Genomic DNA, 14742 nt, shown 5'->3' with positions numbered 1-14742 from the left:
ACATAATATCCTCTTGCTGGATGTAACCACCAGGGAGAATTACCCGTTTTGCTGCCAGCACCTGTCTTCTGCTCCAAAACAACAGAGGGCAGCCCTCTTGTGTGTGGGTCGATTAATACGAAGAAAAAGAAGAAGAACAAGACGAGGACGACGGCAACGACGACGAAGAAGAAGCAACAGGAGCCGGAAATGCAAAAGCAGCCTTATACGGAAAATAAACCAGCGGCCGAGTTACTTTTCGAACAAAAACTGGCGTTTTGGACGTCAACTTTTCTTCAATTCAGCTGACAAGATGTTTAACAGACAAACGAGTCTCTGGATGGGTGATGTATGCTTGAAGTCCTTTCACTTTTGTAGCGTTCTCTTTGTTCTAATTTTAGTTAGTTCCGAGCGCGACGCGGGCGAAGCTGGCGTTCTCGTTTACTGTCCGCAATCTTGTTGACTTGTCGTGTTTGCCGTGAACGTAATCGATCCCTTGAACCCGTTTGTAGGATATATTTTCACCTTCTGTTTCGAGCGGTTAGACGTGCGATAGATTGGTCGTTGTCTATTTCTCACGCTAGCCCGAATACAAACGTCAGTGTCCTGACTCGATCCGACAAGATGCGTCACTTGCCCGCATAGTGCTGCCACGCTTTGTAGCGTTATATCCCCCACCCCCCATACTTATGTGCATGACCTGTTGTGCGATGAATGGATCAAGACATCGATTGTACATGTTCTTTCCTACGTTTGTTTAGTTGGACCCATACATGGATGAGAACTTCGTCAAACAGGCCTTTAGTGCTATGGGCGAAGCACCGCTTGGAGTCAAAATAATCACTCACAAGATAACAGGGTAAGCTCCCTTCAAAGATTCGTCTCGCGGTCTACCTTATGGCAGTGGTTCTCCATTTTTTACGTCGTGTTACCAACAAAAAGTACCAACATCACGATTCATAAGCGTCCAACAACAACAAAGACGCTGAACCTATATTTCTAGAAGTCATTGGAACATTATGAACAAGTTAAACATAAGTTCCCCGATTCACTATAGGATTTTAATTTTTTTGTTTGTTTGTTTATTGAACTTAATTACCGATTTGCTGGACACGTATTGCTGAGAAAATTATAATAAAATTGTCCATGCTGAAATGGTTCAAAGCAAATAGTTCCTTCTGCAAATGCATTGTACTTAAGTGAAATAAACTGTGCCGGTGCAGTTATCCTTTCAAGTCCCAACCGTGTACAGTATGTGCCATACTGGCCTGTGGTGTTGTGGTGTTGCTGCCTCAGCGTTGTCCCCAGGGATCTGTTGAGGTCGAGATTTGCACTGACCACCTCCGCGAGACGAAATCGATAACGCCTCGAAGAGGTGACATTTTCTTTCAGCGTGTCCCTCACTTTTTTTTTTGTCCTGTTGCGCAGGGGTTCTGCGGGATACTGCTTTGTGGAGCTGGCAGACGAAGCAAGCGTCGACCGCTGCGTTCAAAGACTAAACGGAAAATTGGTTCCTGGCTCAAACCCGGTATGGCCTCATTACGAGTTGCATAATGTCAACAATTCTCCATTCCATATGTGAATACGACTGACCTTTCCTTTTTCTTCAATGGTATTCTGTATTTTAATAGCGTCACACCATCATCATAGCGAGTCGATAGTAGAACTCAATTAGCAAACGTCCTCCATTTGTCGTGGTCGAAGCAAAATGCTTGCTCCTAAGTTCACGCGTTGTGGTTTTCCTTCATAAAAAAAAACAAAACCCCAAAAAAGAGAGGCTTGGTTTCAGCGTTGAGCCCGTAGTCCCATATTAAGTGTATTTTCCCCTTTTCTGCAGGCAACACGTTGTGCGGCATGTATGCATTTAATGCGTTGGCATGCGTGAGAACAATTTGACCGTGAATTAAGCGGCACCCGAGGAAACGTAGTCTAGGGATGCATGAAAGTACCGCGACCAAATTACTGTCGGCCCTGCGAGCCGGCCAAGCGGCCGTGCTCCGCCATCCACGCTGGCTCGTACCCGCTGCCGAGAGGCGGCTCGTACGTGCGTGAACTTGTTTGAAGCTGGTGAATAAAGTCTCTGGTAGCAACTAACTGAGGAATGGGCTAAAGGCTGGTCTAGGTGGCGGAGGTATGTAAACACAAATAACCTGAATGACATCTCTTTTGATTCCCAGCAATATCAGAGCTATACTACAGGACTTGGCCGAGATTGCGGTTGTCTAAGTGTCTTCTCTTTTCCCATCCGCAGCCTCGAAAGTTTAAGCTAAACTTTGCCACCTATGGGAAACGACAAGAGGCGGGGTAAGTTGGAGAAATGGCACCGTTCGTGTCCTTCTCGTCTCTTCTGCCGGACTCGCCACTGAGAATAGGTGGAGACCATTTCACGTGTATCTTTGGCATTCACCAAACGGTCTGAAATCTGTCAGAGTGGCACCAGACACATGGAAAGCACGAAGGGCCGCGGCCATCTGAGGACCGGGATTTGGCGGCATTCACTGAGCCGCCGTCCCGTTTTATGCAATCACGAGTATGCAAAGAAGCTCGTGGGAATCATTTTCAATGCACGTGAAATGCCGAATCCTTGGCGGGGACGAGAATGCCCCGGGCGCTACATCGATACATAACAGAGGGGAAGACTTTGATTCTGTCCGTTCATCTCCAAGGCCGGAGTTCTCCGTCTTTGTGGGCGACTTGTCCTCCGAGGTGGACGACAGCCAGCTCCACCAAGTCTTTAAGAGCTTCCCCTCCTGCAAGGGGGCCAAAGTCGTCACCGACCAATGTGGCTACTCCAGGTACGTCAGCTAACCGCGGCAGGAGCAATTCCGGTTGAATGAAATCTTGCCTCGGATATGTGCTGTATACCGGTGGTTCTCAAAGCTTTGGACACCAAGGGCCAGCCCCAAAATGTTGGACCACCAAGGTGGCAGTTTTGTCCCCCAGGAGTAGTTCCCTGATCAGAATTGAAATGTGCAACGGCGTCACATTAATTTGTACAAAATAGCAAGACATCACGGTTCCCTCGCAAAGCCATTTGCTTTCTCCAAATTGCTCGGACAGCTCTTAAAACGAAATAAATGCACGAGTCGCTGAACACGGCTGGGACAACCCGGCCGCAAGCCTTTCAGAATCCGATTTGTTAGCCCGGTATGCAAGAAACACACGATGAATTGACTTCTCGGTTACAACCCCTTCAAAAAGACGACAGGGATATTAATCAGCAACGTGGGGGAGACGGAACGAGAAGCCCGGTCGGTCACTCGCATCAGATCTGGAAGGAAAACCATCAGGAAGACGCGACCCGATCGATTCCAAGCCAGAGAAAAAAAACAGCAGATGATAAAATGAGCCCCTACGCGTGGGAGCTCCGACAAGCACCGCGCCACGCCACGTGACGTCTTTTTGGTTTTGTCACCCGACGTCATATTTTCTGCACGTGGGCTTGTGGCGTCGACATTCGAAGGCGCTTTCAGTTCTTGCAATCTAAGCACGTACGTAAAAAGTTGGGATTGAACCCAAAAGCCAAACTGTAGTCTGAACGTCACCCAGCGCAATGCAGACAGCTCTCGAAACGAAATAAATGCACGAAAGACGGGAGTGACTAGTATGCGGCGCCAGACGGGCGGTGGGAGTCCAAAAGTGAACACGGGACGATATCCTTGCGCGTGCCACACCAGAGGAATGACACTTCTTTTGGGCGACACTTTGTTCCATTTCTTCTTCGACTTCCTTTTGATGTTCGGGTAAGCCGCTTTAAAAAAAAAAAAGTTTTCCAAGGGGAATTTTGGACCTCTTTTGCCGCCTTCAGAGATTCACTCTCTCCGTCTCTTGACTCGCCCGGAGAATTTGAAATGCAGCTCCAGTCGGTTGCCTTCATGGCCTCCCAGAAAATCCGAACTCTCAGAGCTGACGGTGTGGCAATATTCCAGGCATGCGTGCCTCGCTCTTGAGAATCACCGGTGTACTTAGATGTGATCGATCAGTATGATGACAAAGCGTGTAATCGTAATTTGTTTTTGTTTGTTTGTTTGTTTCTGTCGTCTTGTAGCTTCTGGATAACAACACAAGGGACCTCGGTCACTTGCGACGTGCATTTTTTTTTACTCAAAGCCTGAAGAAGTGTTTTCTTGTCATGCTAAAACTATTGTTTCCCCCATTTAGGCTAAGCAAGAGCAACTCACAATTGAAGTGATGCTACTTCATGTTAAAAGTAAAACCACAAGTTTTCAGTTCTACCATAATAATACCCAAATATTCATATATCTCTCTCTCAATATCTGTTCTCAATATCACTTGCTTTGCAATCACAAGTACGACTTGTAGCCCGGCGCCGAGAGGAGGTCTGACTCTTGTCTCGCTCGCAGAGGTTACGGCTTTGTCAAGTTTGGAGATGAGAATGAGCAGAAGAAGGCAATCGAGGAATGCCAGGGCACCATGCTCGGGGGAAAGGCCCTCCGACTCAGTCTTGCCGTGGCAAAGGCGTAAGTATGCTTTCCCTCTTCGTCGTCATTTGGCTTCGAGGCCGGAAAACTTCGGGCTGAGCGGCATTTGAAACGCGTCCATCCACCTTGAAAGTGGACGACGCAAGCGTTTGCCGCTCACCGGTCCCACCTGGAAATGACACCTTGAAGCCTTGTATGCTCATAAAGGCCTTGTGAAAGTCGGAATGGGAAGAATATCCAATCTTACAAAAAGAACGAACGCCCACTTTATCTTCGTTCATCGCAGATTTTTAATTGGGCCTTTTTTTTGTTGCAAAATATAGATAAATCTCAATTTAGATTTGTGCACCTTCAGAGTCTAATCTAATTTTTTTTTTCCCCCAAGATTGCGCCCGAGTAGGCAGCCTTTGGCAAGTGCTCTTCAAGAGCCTTGCTTTTTTGTTCTTTTTTGCTGTTTTTGTCTTTTGTTTTGTCACATGTTGTTTGTTGTTTCATTGTGTGGACCTGATATGGACTGTTTTCGGCGCTTTTTTTGGCCACGACATTCGTCAAAGGAGCAGTATCTGTGCTTGGTGGTTGCGCCTTCTCGGCAGCACGCCTGTACCAGCACAGATTTTGATTGGGAGGAATGTCGGCGCCATTGACTGTCGGTGCTGGACAGACCTGGGGACGCGTGTGTTTTTTGCGCCAGTAATGGGCAGCATTTTTCACAACCCCGATTTGTTCAGTGGCTATGTCGGCGCTGTTGGACAGTCGGCGTTGGTGCGGCTGGATGGATGGCCGCTGAAGTTGAGGATGAGGAGAGAAGAGCGTTGGCGAAGAGCGCCGATGCGTATTTGGAACCGTGAGTCGCCGCTTGGAATTGAAATGGATTTCCAGGGGACAGGAGAAGTGAACCAATCTCTTTTTTTCGTCAATGGATGCTACAGCTTCTTGTTGACTTTGAAACTTAGCTTGTAGCCGACGTGTGCACATTTTGAGCATGACGTCTCTGATCCACTGGTTAAAGGACACTTTGATTCTCTCCTCTTTCATCTCAAACCGCTTCAAACAACAAAGCGTGTGACGGAAAAGTGGTTAGGACTGCACGACTGTCCGTGTTTTATGTTATGTGTTGTGTTCATTATTTTACTTTATGTTAACTGTTTTGTAAAGCGCTTTGTTACAGCTGCCGCTGTTGTGAAAGCGCTATATAAATCAGCATGTATTGTATTGTATTTTGAGCTTTGCATGCCTTCTCCTTGACTTGTTGTGCAGCCAGAAGACGAGCACCTGGGTGGGCCCCAGTGCCAATTACCCGGCCACCTACAGTCAGCCGCCATCCAGTTATTATGGGAACCCCAACGGCGCGGGGCAAGGTTACTACTCTCAGTGGGGCAGCTACGATCAGTACGGCAGCTATAACAGCGGCGCCTACGGCGGCTACAACGGCGGCTACAACTACAACTACGGCCCCTACGGATACCCGCCGCCCAGCCACGCGGCGCCGCCGCCGCCACCCGCGGGCTTTCCGCCTCCGACTTCCGACGCCACCGGAAATGCGCCGGTATGTGAGATTGCTTCGCCTACAAAGCCATCCGCGTATTTGCGGAAAGACGCATCGGGGCAGCGCTTCCCCCGCGTTTTTACATCCAAGTAATAGCACTCGAAAAAAAAAACACCCGGCTCTCCGAGGACAATCATCCCGATCGGCATTGAAATTGAAATACTGTTGTGGATCAGTTGACGTCCTCATATTCTGAATTTCCATTGGTCCACAGCAGAGTCAAGAAGAGACGGCCGGCGGCGAGGACAACGCGGAAGGTAACAAACGCTCGAGTCTCTCACTTTTACCGTGCACGTGAAAGCCTCTTCGTTGTCCGATGACACCCACGGTTGAACGCCGGTGGACCCTTCGTCCGGCGGCTGTTGATAACTTCGGAAATCCAAAATCACTTTGGATGCTCCTCGTTATTTGGATCATTATCCCCTCTTACGGCCGCAAGATCATTTCGTAGCGCTAACGGTAGGCTGAACGTTAACGACCCTTGAGCAAAAAAAATGGAACTCGCGCACATTTGTTCAATCATTTTGAGGGGACTATATTTCTCCAGCGGCCCGATAGTCCAGTGGTTAGCACGTCGGCTTCACAGTGCAGAGGTACCGGGTTCGATTCCAGCTCCGGCCTCCCTGTGTGGAGTTTGCATGTTCTCCCCGGGCCTGCGTGGGTTTTCTCCGGGTGCTCCGGTTTCCTCCCACATTCCAAAAACATGCGTGGCAGACTGATTGGGCACTCTAAATTGTCCCTAGTGGTTGTTCGTCTCTGTGTGCCCTGGGATTGGCTGGCAACTGATTCAGGGTGTCCCCCGCCTACTGCCCGAAGACAATTGGCTCCAGCACCCCCCGCGACCCTAGTGAGGATCAAGCGGTTCGGAAAATGGATGGATGGATGGATATATTTCTCCATTTCCTGAGACACTTGCTCCTTTTGCGAGTACAAATCAGCAGGGGCTCGACGGCGCCCGGGCGGTCGGCGTGGACAGAAAGCGTCTTTGGTTGCGTTTGCCTCTGCCCGGCCGGCGCTTACCGTTTGGCGTTTTGCAGTGCCCTTCCAAGAGTGCGACGTGGAGCAGTGGAACGCGGATTTGATGCAGCGCAGCGAGGAGCTCTTCGATGCCTTGATGGACTGTCACTGGGAGCCACTGGATTCTTTTGACTCTGCCGTCCCGTTACTCTCCTAATCCATTTGAATCGGGCCTTGATTTCCGCCGCTCATTCGACCCCCCGGGACCGCCGCACGTGTCTTTGCCCGCCTGTCCAAACGCCGACCCGCCGCATCGAGCTCCCGAGCGTCGTCCTGAAAAGATGCGAGTACGCTATGTGTTGATCGTTTAACCTTGTTGGTGAGATCCGGTCTCACGAGGAGGAGTGAGGTGACGTGAGCCCCTCGTGCCGCCGTGTGCGCCAAAGTACGCGGGGGTCACCTTGCCGGATGTTCACATTGGCCGGAGCGGCGCATCCGAGTTGGGTCGAGGCTCACTGCAGAAAACGGTACAAATGATGCCATCGATTCTTGGGACGCTCACTCCGGGAAGGCGCTCGTTTTGTTTGGGCACACGTGGGATTCTTCTTTCTTCAGGCAGGTTTTTGCGAAGGACCCCTTAATGAGGTCGCGATTGAACTTCGGGGAAGCTTGACGAATGGTATGTTTTTGTTTTTTGTGCTTTTTAAACTAACCTTGTCGTATGAACGCCTTGACCGTCGGCGTATTAATACTTGATGGCGTTGCCGTTTTCTGCCTCAAAGGATGGATGTCACAGCTGCATCCTGAACTGTTGATTGGGATGAGGCTTTTTTTGGGTGTAGAATACCGTAGATATTTTATCTTTTCTGAAACCGTTTGGTCAATAAAACTTGCAATAGGGTCGCCGGGCCTGGTCATTTTAAGACCGAAAAGGTCAAAGAGCTTGCGATTTACAACTATACATACAGTACATCCTGATTTATATTGCGCTTTCACGACAGCTGCAGCTGTAACAAAGCGCTTAAAATGTAAAAAGTAAAACAATAAACAACACAAACGAAAGAGGACTTCCCTCGCCAACCGAGCACATTGATTCAGTAGCTTATCGAGCATGGAAACGCCACTTAATGGGATGCGTGAAAAGTTATTGTTTAATGAACATCAGCTATAGTACGCTTTCCTCTTTTGTTCAACATTCTCACACACATAAACCAAATGTTTCAAAGTCAGACTTGATGAGAGTCTTGTAGAATATGAGAGAAATGATCAGCACCCGTGAAAAGTAGAGCAACAGATGTTTTTGTTTTGGGGGTTTTCCCCCAAAATTGTCCGATAAAATCAGGGAAGGACGACAATGACGGCTCACGTCAATGAATCATCCCAATCGTTGAAATTCTCTTGATAGCGACAGAGACTCAACAGATGTTTGCATCGCTAATCCGATTTTCGTTGCTTGGTCTGAACAACTCGTTTTGTCTCAAAGTGTGGATTTTGAGCTGCTGGACAAAATACTGTGCGTCCCAGCAAGTCATTGAGGCAGTGTCTCAAATGTGATTTCAAACATACTCAGCAAACACCACTCACATTTTCGGCGTGGCAGTCTCACCAGTTTTCACATCCCGTTTTTCTTCCGCGGTCACCCCCAGGGGTAGGAGCCCACAATCCTTCCATCACTCGAGTTTCCACTTGCGCCCTGACTCGGGATCTCCGTGTTCCGAGGCGGTCTTAGTTTTGCAACAAACCGAGTCCAGGTCTCCCAGGGCAGTACCAGCAGGGACCCTGGCAGTACCACCCCTGATACAATCCCCTCCAACTCAGACAACCCAGAGCCCCTCCTAAGAGCTGAGTGGGGAACTGGGGGAAGTAGGCGAGCAGACAGACGAGCAGGAAGAGCCACAGGCTGAGCAGGAGAACGCAGAACAGGAAGAGGATCCTCAGCGGGCCGTCGGAAACCCCACCCCGGCACAGGTAAGGGCCAAACACCGCCGTTTCTTCGGCGAGCAGGAGGCAACAGAGACACAGGAGGAAGACGTCCTGGGAAACCTCATATCCTCTCCACAGCATGCCGGCTTTGAGGCATTCCGCCTTGCTCGCCCCTTCTCGCAACACCAAGAGAGGAAGCGGATCGTCGCCGGTTTCCGAGCTGCCCGGAAGATGCTCGTAGCAGCTGCCCGTCGCATTTTCCAGCGCGTCGAGAAGTTTGCAGAAGACGAACCAAAGTCCACCGGCCGCTGCGAGCCGGGAGAGATGACGGAGTGACAGCGAGAGGGAACGGCGGGAGGAGAAGGACAAAAGGAAGACAAAGGCGCCGACAAAGACGCACGTCCATCCCCAGCCAGACTTCAAAAACATCCTGGAAGGACATGAGCCAGAAATTACTGATTGATCATTGTGATAAATCGTCTCTACCGTGGACGACCGGCTTTTGCCTTGGCCCCACATTTCTGACATTCGGGGTTCAAATTTCTGCTCTGGTGTTCCCGGGTGGGTGGTGTGTGTGTTTGTTTTTTCATTCAGTGACCGTATCCGTGTAGTGCAATCATTAATATCTTTTTGGGGGTGCCCCAAGCCGTTAAGAAAAAAATACAATTGTGTGTTCTTCCCCTTATAAATCTTATTTTTTTTCCTGACAGGCCTAAAATAGCCGTGACGAAATGTAATTTCGAGGTGGAACGAAGTAACGTGGTGTTGTGAGCCGTGGCAGAAACCGGTCCTGGACATGTGCAGCCGAAGGTGCAAAGACTTCTCGAGTTTCCGCAAACACCTGTTTATTCTTAACAAAATAACAGTTCCTCAGCTTCACTACGCGCCATTCATGAGCGCAGCTGTCGGGTACACCTGACGTGAATGCACGACAAAAAGAAAAAGTGTTTTCCTCAGGTTTCTGGAAAAGTGTGATCGAGTGACGTTCCAAGAGGCGCCACCGTGTGGCGCGATACCGTAACTACACCATAACGGACCGTGGCAAGAAGCACGTTAAAAATAACGACGACAGAGTGACGGCGTGGAAGACCGGGCCGGTCAGGAAGAATAATGACGAACGATGACGGATTTGCGAATGACGCGCCCACCCGTGGCGGACAGGAAGCAGCCTCACCTGTAAAGGAAGTGGCTTCTCTTGGCGAAGACGCTGTGCCGGGACACCCAGAAACTCAGCACCGGGCCGAACGTGACTGCGGCAGACAGTGCGAGGTGGAAGTGTCGACGGAACAAAGTGTTTCCCAGCAGCCGGGCGGCCAGGTCCGTCAGGATCACCAACATCGCGTTGAGGACCATCTCTCCCGACGGCGCAAACCTCTTACCGGGACGCAAGAAATGGCCTGTTGCCGTCTCCAACGAAGTCCTCCAACAGAGTTCTGTCCGGCACGAGCCGTCACGGGAGATAGGAAGCCAGGCTAGGATTCCCTGGACGCAAGACAAAATAATCGCGTCGGAAAGAAAACACACAATTCAAATTGAGCATTGATCGCTTACTGCCTCGACTCGGTCCGACGCCTCCGTGCAGGGCAAGTCGAGCGAGCCAACAGCTTTGCGGCATCTCAGTCTGGCAAATCCAGCCGCGAAAATTCCCAAGTCACGGTGAGACTCGCGACACGACGGAGTGTCTGTGAGGACTGCGGGAGAAACACGAGCCGCCACGAGTCTTCTTTGACTTTGAGCAACAATTTGACACGAGTCAGTTGCTGCGTATTGACTGACCCAAATCCCTCCGCAGAGACCGCCGCAAACTGAAAGCTTGTCCAAGACGCCCAACCTTCGCGCGTGCTCTCACACGCACACGCACAGCAATATGATGGGGACCTGGCAATGTCCTTTTGTCCGGAAATCACTTCAAAGGGCAAATAAAGTACAGTAACTTGATTGTATGTAGGATTTATCTCACAAGAAGCAAGAACACACAACGGCATGAATATTAAACATGCCATACAAATTATGAGTACCGATTCAAATGGAATGTGTGTGTGCGTTTGCGCGTTTATTAATAGCACTAACCTTTCCGCTGAAGCGCAACAGCTGTGGCAGTCCATCTGCTTCTCCTTGTGGGCTGGGTGGGAAAAAATGGAATGACTTTTGGATCATACCCAGTCAGTAAAGGCATTTGGCCCGGATTCGGCATGAAGCTGGCACAGCTGGCCTTGAGTCGGCACTGGCGTAATGCATGTGGGCCCAACACGGCCCACGAGTGGCAAAGGAGGCACTGGCTTGACTCTGGCAAACCAGATGACGGCCAGTTGTGGAGTGAAGTATTTGGGCCAGAAATCAATGTGCAACTCAGGCCCGTTTATGGCCAGACAGTGTTGAGGCACCCTTAAATGCAGTTTCAGATTTCATCACACACGCACACACCCACACACACACCCACACACACACACGCACACGCACACGCACACGCACACGCACACGCACACACACACACACACACACACACACACACACACACACACACACACACACACGTGAGGTTCAATCAGGCCCGCAGGATAATTTAAAAATAAAACAAAGATGCATAAAAGACACAGAATTAATATTTTTAATAAGGTGCAATTCATTGAGTATCCGCCAGGGACACTGTTTTGACCAGAGAAGAAGACAACAGCAGCCTCAGTCCGTCACTGAGACAGACCCATGACAGCAGACGCTATCAATAGCACTCTCACATTTACACATTTAATAGCACTCTCCTTCGTTTGTAAGGTGTAGGTGTATATTTTTCAATAACAAATACTTGTTAAAGTTTGTACAATCAATGCATATATGTGAATGATAAAAGTAAATTGCACATTTGTTGAAGGAAATGTAAGGTGCTTCATGAAATGTTTTGTAAAAGATACGTTCATTAAATTTCAACTTGTTCCAAATGTTCTTGTGCTTCTTTATACCAAAACAAAGGAAAGACATTGTTTTGGTTGTTTATAGCAATGTATGGTATCATTTTAATGGTCCGGCCCACTGGCCCACGACCGAAGCCGTATGTGGCCCACAATGTGAAATGAGTTTGACACCAGTGATGTAGAGCAAGGCGTTTTTAGACGAAAAAGAATGACCATGAATAGTAAGCCGTTTTTAGCGGGAAAAAACGACCATGTATATAGTAAGACATTTTTAGCCGAAAAAAACGACCATGTATATATAGTAAGGCGTTTTTAGCGAAAAAAAAACCGACCATGTATAGTAAGGAATTTTTAGCCGGAAAAAATGACCATGTATAATAAGGCGGTTTTAGCCGAAAAAAACGACCATGTAATGAAAGGCTTTTTAGCTGAAAAAAACGACCATGTATAGTAAGGCGTTTTTAACCGAAAAAACCGACCAGGTATAGTAAGGCGTTTTTAGCGGGAAAAAAAACGACCATGTATAGAAAGGCTTTTTAGCCGAAAAAAACCGACCATGTATAGTAAGGCGTTTTTAGCGGGAAAAAAAACGACCATGTATAGTAAGACATTTTTAGCCGAAAAAAACGACCATGTATAGTAAGGCGTTTTTAGCGGGGAAAAAAAACGACCATGTATAGAAAGGCTTTTTAGCCGAAAAAAACCGACCATCTATAGTAAAGCGTTTTTAGCGGGAAAAAAAACGACCATGTATAGTAAGACATTTTTAGCCAAAAAAAACGACCATGTATAGTAAGGCGTTTTTAGCCGAAAAAAACAACCATGTATAGTAAGGCGTTTTTAGCGGGAAAAAAAACAACCATGTATAGAAAGGCTTTTTAGCCGAAAAAAACCGACCATGTATAGTAAGGCGTTTTTAGCAGGAAAAAAAACGACCATGTATAGTAAGACATTTTTAGCTGAAAAAAACGACCATGTATAGTAAGACATTTTTAGCCGAAAAAAACGACCATGTATAGTAAGGCGTTTTTAGCGGGAAAAAAAAACGACCATGTATAGAAAGGCTTTTTAGCCGAAAAAAACCGACCATGTATAGTAAAGCGTTTTTAGCGGGAAAAAAAACGACCATGTATAGTAAGGCGGTTTTAGCCGAAAAAAACAACCATGTATAGTAAGGCGTTTTTAGCGGGAAAAAAAACAACCATGTATAGAAAGGCTTTTTAGCCGAAAAAAACCGACCATGTATAGTAAGGCGTTTTTAGCAGGAAAAAAAACGACCATGTATAGTAAGACATTTTTAGCCGAAAAAAAACGACCATGTATAGTAACGCGTTTTTAGCCGAAAAAAACAACCATGTATAGTAAGGCGTTTTTAGCGGGAAAAAAAACGACCATGTATAGAAAGGCTTTTTAGCCGAAAAAAACCGACCATGTATAGTAAGGCGTTTTTAGCAGGAAAAAAACGACCATGTATAGTAAGACATTTTTAGCCGAAAAAAACGACCATGTATAGTAAGGCGTTTTTAGCCGAAAAAAAACAACCATGTATATATAGTAAGGCGTTTTTAGCCGGAAAAAAAGACCACGTATAGTAAGGAATTTTTAGCCGAAAAAAACCCCCAACGACCATGTATAGTAAGGCGTTCTTAGCCGAAAAAAACCGACCATGTATAGAGAGGCTTTTTAGCCAAAAAAAACGACCTTGTATAGTAAGCCGTTTTTAGCCGGAAAAAAACGACCATGTATAGTAAGGCTTTTTAGCCGAAAACAAAACGACCATGTATAGTAAGGAATTTTTAGCCGAAAAAAACGACCATGTATAGTAAGGCGTTTTTAGCCGAAAAAAACGACCATGTATAGTAAGGCGTTTTTAGCCGAAAAAAACCGACCATGTATAGTAAGGCTTTTTAGCCGAAAACAAAACGACCATGTATAGTAAGGCGTTTTTAGCCCAAAAAACCCGACCATGTATCGTAAGGCGTTTTTACCCGATAAAAAATGACCATGTATAGTAAAGCATTTTTAGACGAAAAAAACTTTTTCGTTTAAAAACGCCTACATGGTCGTTTTTATACTGGCTTTTGATCGGGATGGTGACAGGAAGGAGAGCATGAGAAGAAAAGAGGACATGGAGAGTTCAACAATTTGATGGACAGAAAAATCCCATTCAAGAGTAACCTGCAACCCAATTTGGACCTTGTGTTCATTGTTAAATAAAGAAAAGTAATTTTTCCAGTGTATGTGGAATAATATGTAAGGTTCACAAATTATGACAATAAACATATTTTTATAACAGTTGATTTGGAGCCTTTTTTTTAATGTGGGTCAAATATGGCTCATGAAAGGTGTGGCTGAGTTGAGGTTGAATTCAGGCTGATATCAGGAACCTTTTCTGGCCCAGCGTCGGGCCAGAGTAGGGCCAGATATGGTTTTACAATGCGGCTCAGATCTGGGCCGAATGCGGCCCACATCCTGGATGGTAGACGTGGGCCACCGCAGGACCGTCCGTCAATCATTGAGGTATATGGGCCAAGTGTACGTGCCGTGTCTGCCCCAGAGCTGGGCCAGACCAATTTTGCTGACTGGGTATATGACCAAGCATATGCTGTCTGCTGTTATTGTGTCATTCATGTACTGTTTCACTGTATAATTGCGTGACTCGTTGTTACTCCACGTCCAGCACTTGGTAAAAAGACAATACACGCAAGGAATTGACTTTCCCGGCGACGAGCCGTCCGGAGGAGCATAAACAACAATGACCAACAGGGGGCGACAGAACGCAAAGCCTGGCGGGTCGCTATTGAGCGCCCCGATATTTTCTGTCGGTGTCACAATCACAAAAATAACCCCAATCGAACCCAATACCTCTGACCGTGTGAGACAAATTGTGTGAGAAAAATTTGAGCCCAAAAAGTGATTTCCCACTCAGATTTTGATACAGGACGAAATGAAACATGTGGTGCGTGGGGCCCCATGGATTTACAGC

The 14742-nt window shown here is 47.4% G+C and overlaps 2 protein-coding genes across 3 annotated transcripts; one reads left to right on the top strand and one right to left on the bottom strand.

The window, feature by feature from the left end:
* Nucleotides 1–151: 151 nt before the first annotated feature.
* Nucleotides 152–7826, top strand: trnau1apb (tRNA selenocysteine 1 associated protein 1b). 2 transcript variants are annotated; one of them, XM_052087754.1, is made up of 9 exons: nucleotides 152–328; nucleotides 741–838; nucleotides 1408–1507; nucleotides 2231–2283; nucleotides 2646–2774; nucleotides 4344–4460; nucleotides 5679–5967; nucleotides 6185–6224; nucleotides 7005–7826. In XM_052087754.1, exons 1-9 carry the CDS (start codon nucleotides 293–295, stop codon nucleotides 7139–7141), a joined length of 999 nt encoding a protein of 332 aa, XP_051943714.1. In that variant the 5' UTR covers nucleotides 152–292; the 3' UTR covers nucleotides 7142–7826. The 2 variants fall into 2 exon arrangements, with proteins under 2 accessions (XP_051943714.1, XP_051943713.1); XM_052087753.1 differs by having other exon boundaries at nucleotides 6182–6224.
* A 226-nt stretch (nucleotides 7827–8052) lies between these two features.
* On the bottom strand, nucleotides 8053–11126 carry fitm1l (fat storage inducing transmembrane protein 1, like). Its single transcript, XM_052087750.1, has 4 exons — nucleotides 10918–11126; nucleotides 10399–10538; nucleotides 10022–10329; nucleotides 8053–9277 (listed from the first exon to the last, which is right to left on the bottom strand). Exons 1-4 carry the CDS (start codon nucleotides 11039–11041, stop codon nucleotides 8650–8652), a joined length of 1200 nt encoding a protein of 399 aa, XP_051943710.1. The 5' UTR covers nucleotides 11042–11126; the 3' UTR covers nucleotides 8053–8649.
* Between the last annotated feature and the right edge of the window lie 3616 nt (nucleotides 11127–14742).

This window comes from Hippocampus zosterae, chromosome 15, assembly GCF_025434085.1.
Source record: "Hippocampus zosterae strain Florida chromosome 15, ASM2543408v3, whole genome shotgun sequence".
Lineage (NCBI taxonomy): Eukaryota > Metazoa > Chordata > Actinopteri > Syngnathiformes > Syngnathidae > Hippocampus > Hippocampus zosterae.
This window is presented reverse-complemented; position numbering and strand designations above follow the sequence as displayed.

Excerpts from the sequence above, each read along its gene's own strand:
- trnau1apb (XM_052087753.1), top strand. The coding sequence starts at position 293 with ATGTTTAACAGACAAACGAGTCTCTGGATGGGTGAT. Across the intron at positions 2,284-2,645 it reads GGGAAACGACAAGAGGCGGG|GCCGGAGTTCTCCGTCTTTG; the intron begins GTAAGTTGGAGA and ends TTCATCTCCAAG. Across the intron at positions 2,775-4,343 it reads GACCAATGTGGCTACTCCAG|AGGTTACGGCTTTGTCAAGT; the intron begins GTACGTCAGCTA and ends TCTCGCTCGCAG.
- fitm1l (XM_052087750.1), bottom strand. The coding sequence starts at position 11,041 with ATGCCGAATCCGGGCCAAATGCCTTTACTGACTGGGTATGATCCAAAA. Across the intron at positions 10,330-10,398 it reads CGTCGGACCGAGTCGAGGCA|GGAATCCTAGCCTGGCTTCC; the intron begins GTAAGCGATCAA and ends TCTTGCGTCCAG. Across the intron at positions 9,278-10,021 it reads AGAAGCCACTTCCTTTACAG|GATGTTTTTGAAGTCTGGCT; the intron begins GTGAGGCTGCTT and ends ATGTCCTTCCAG.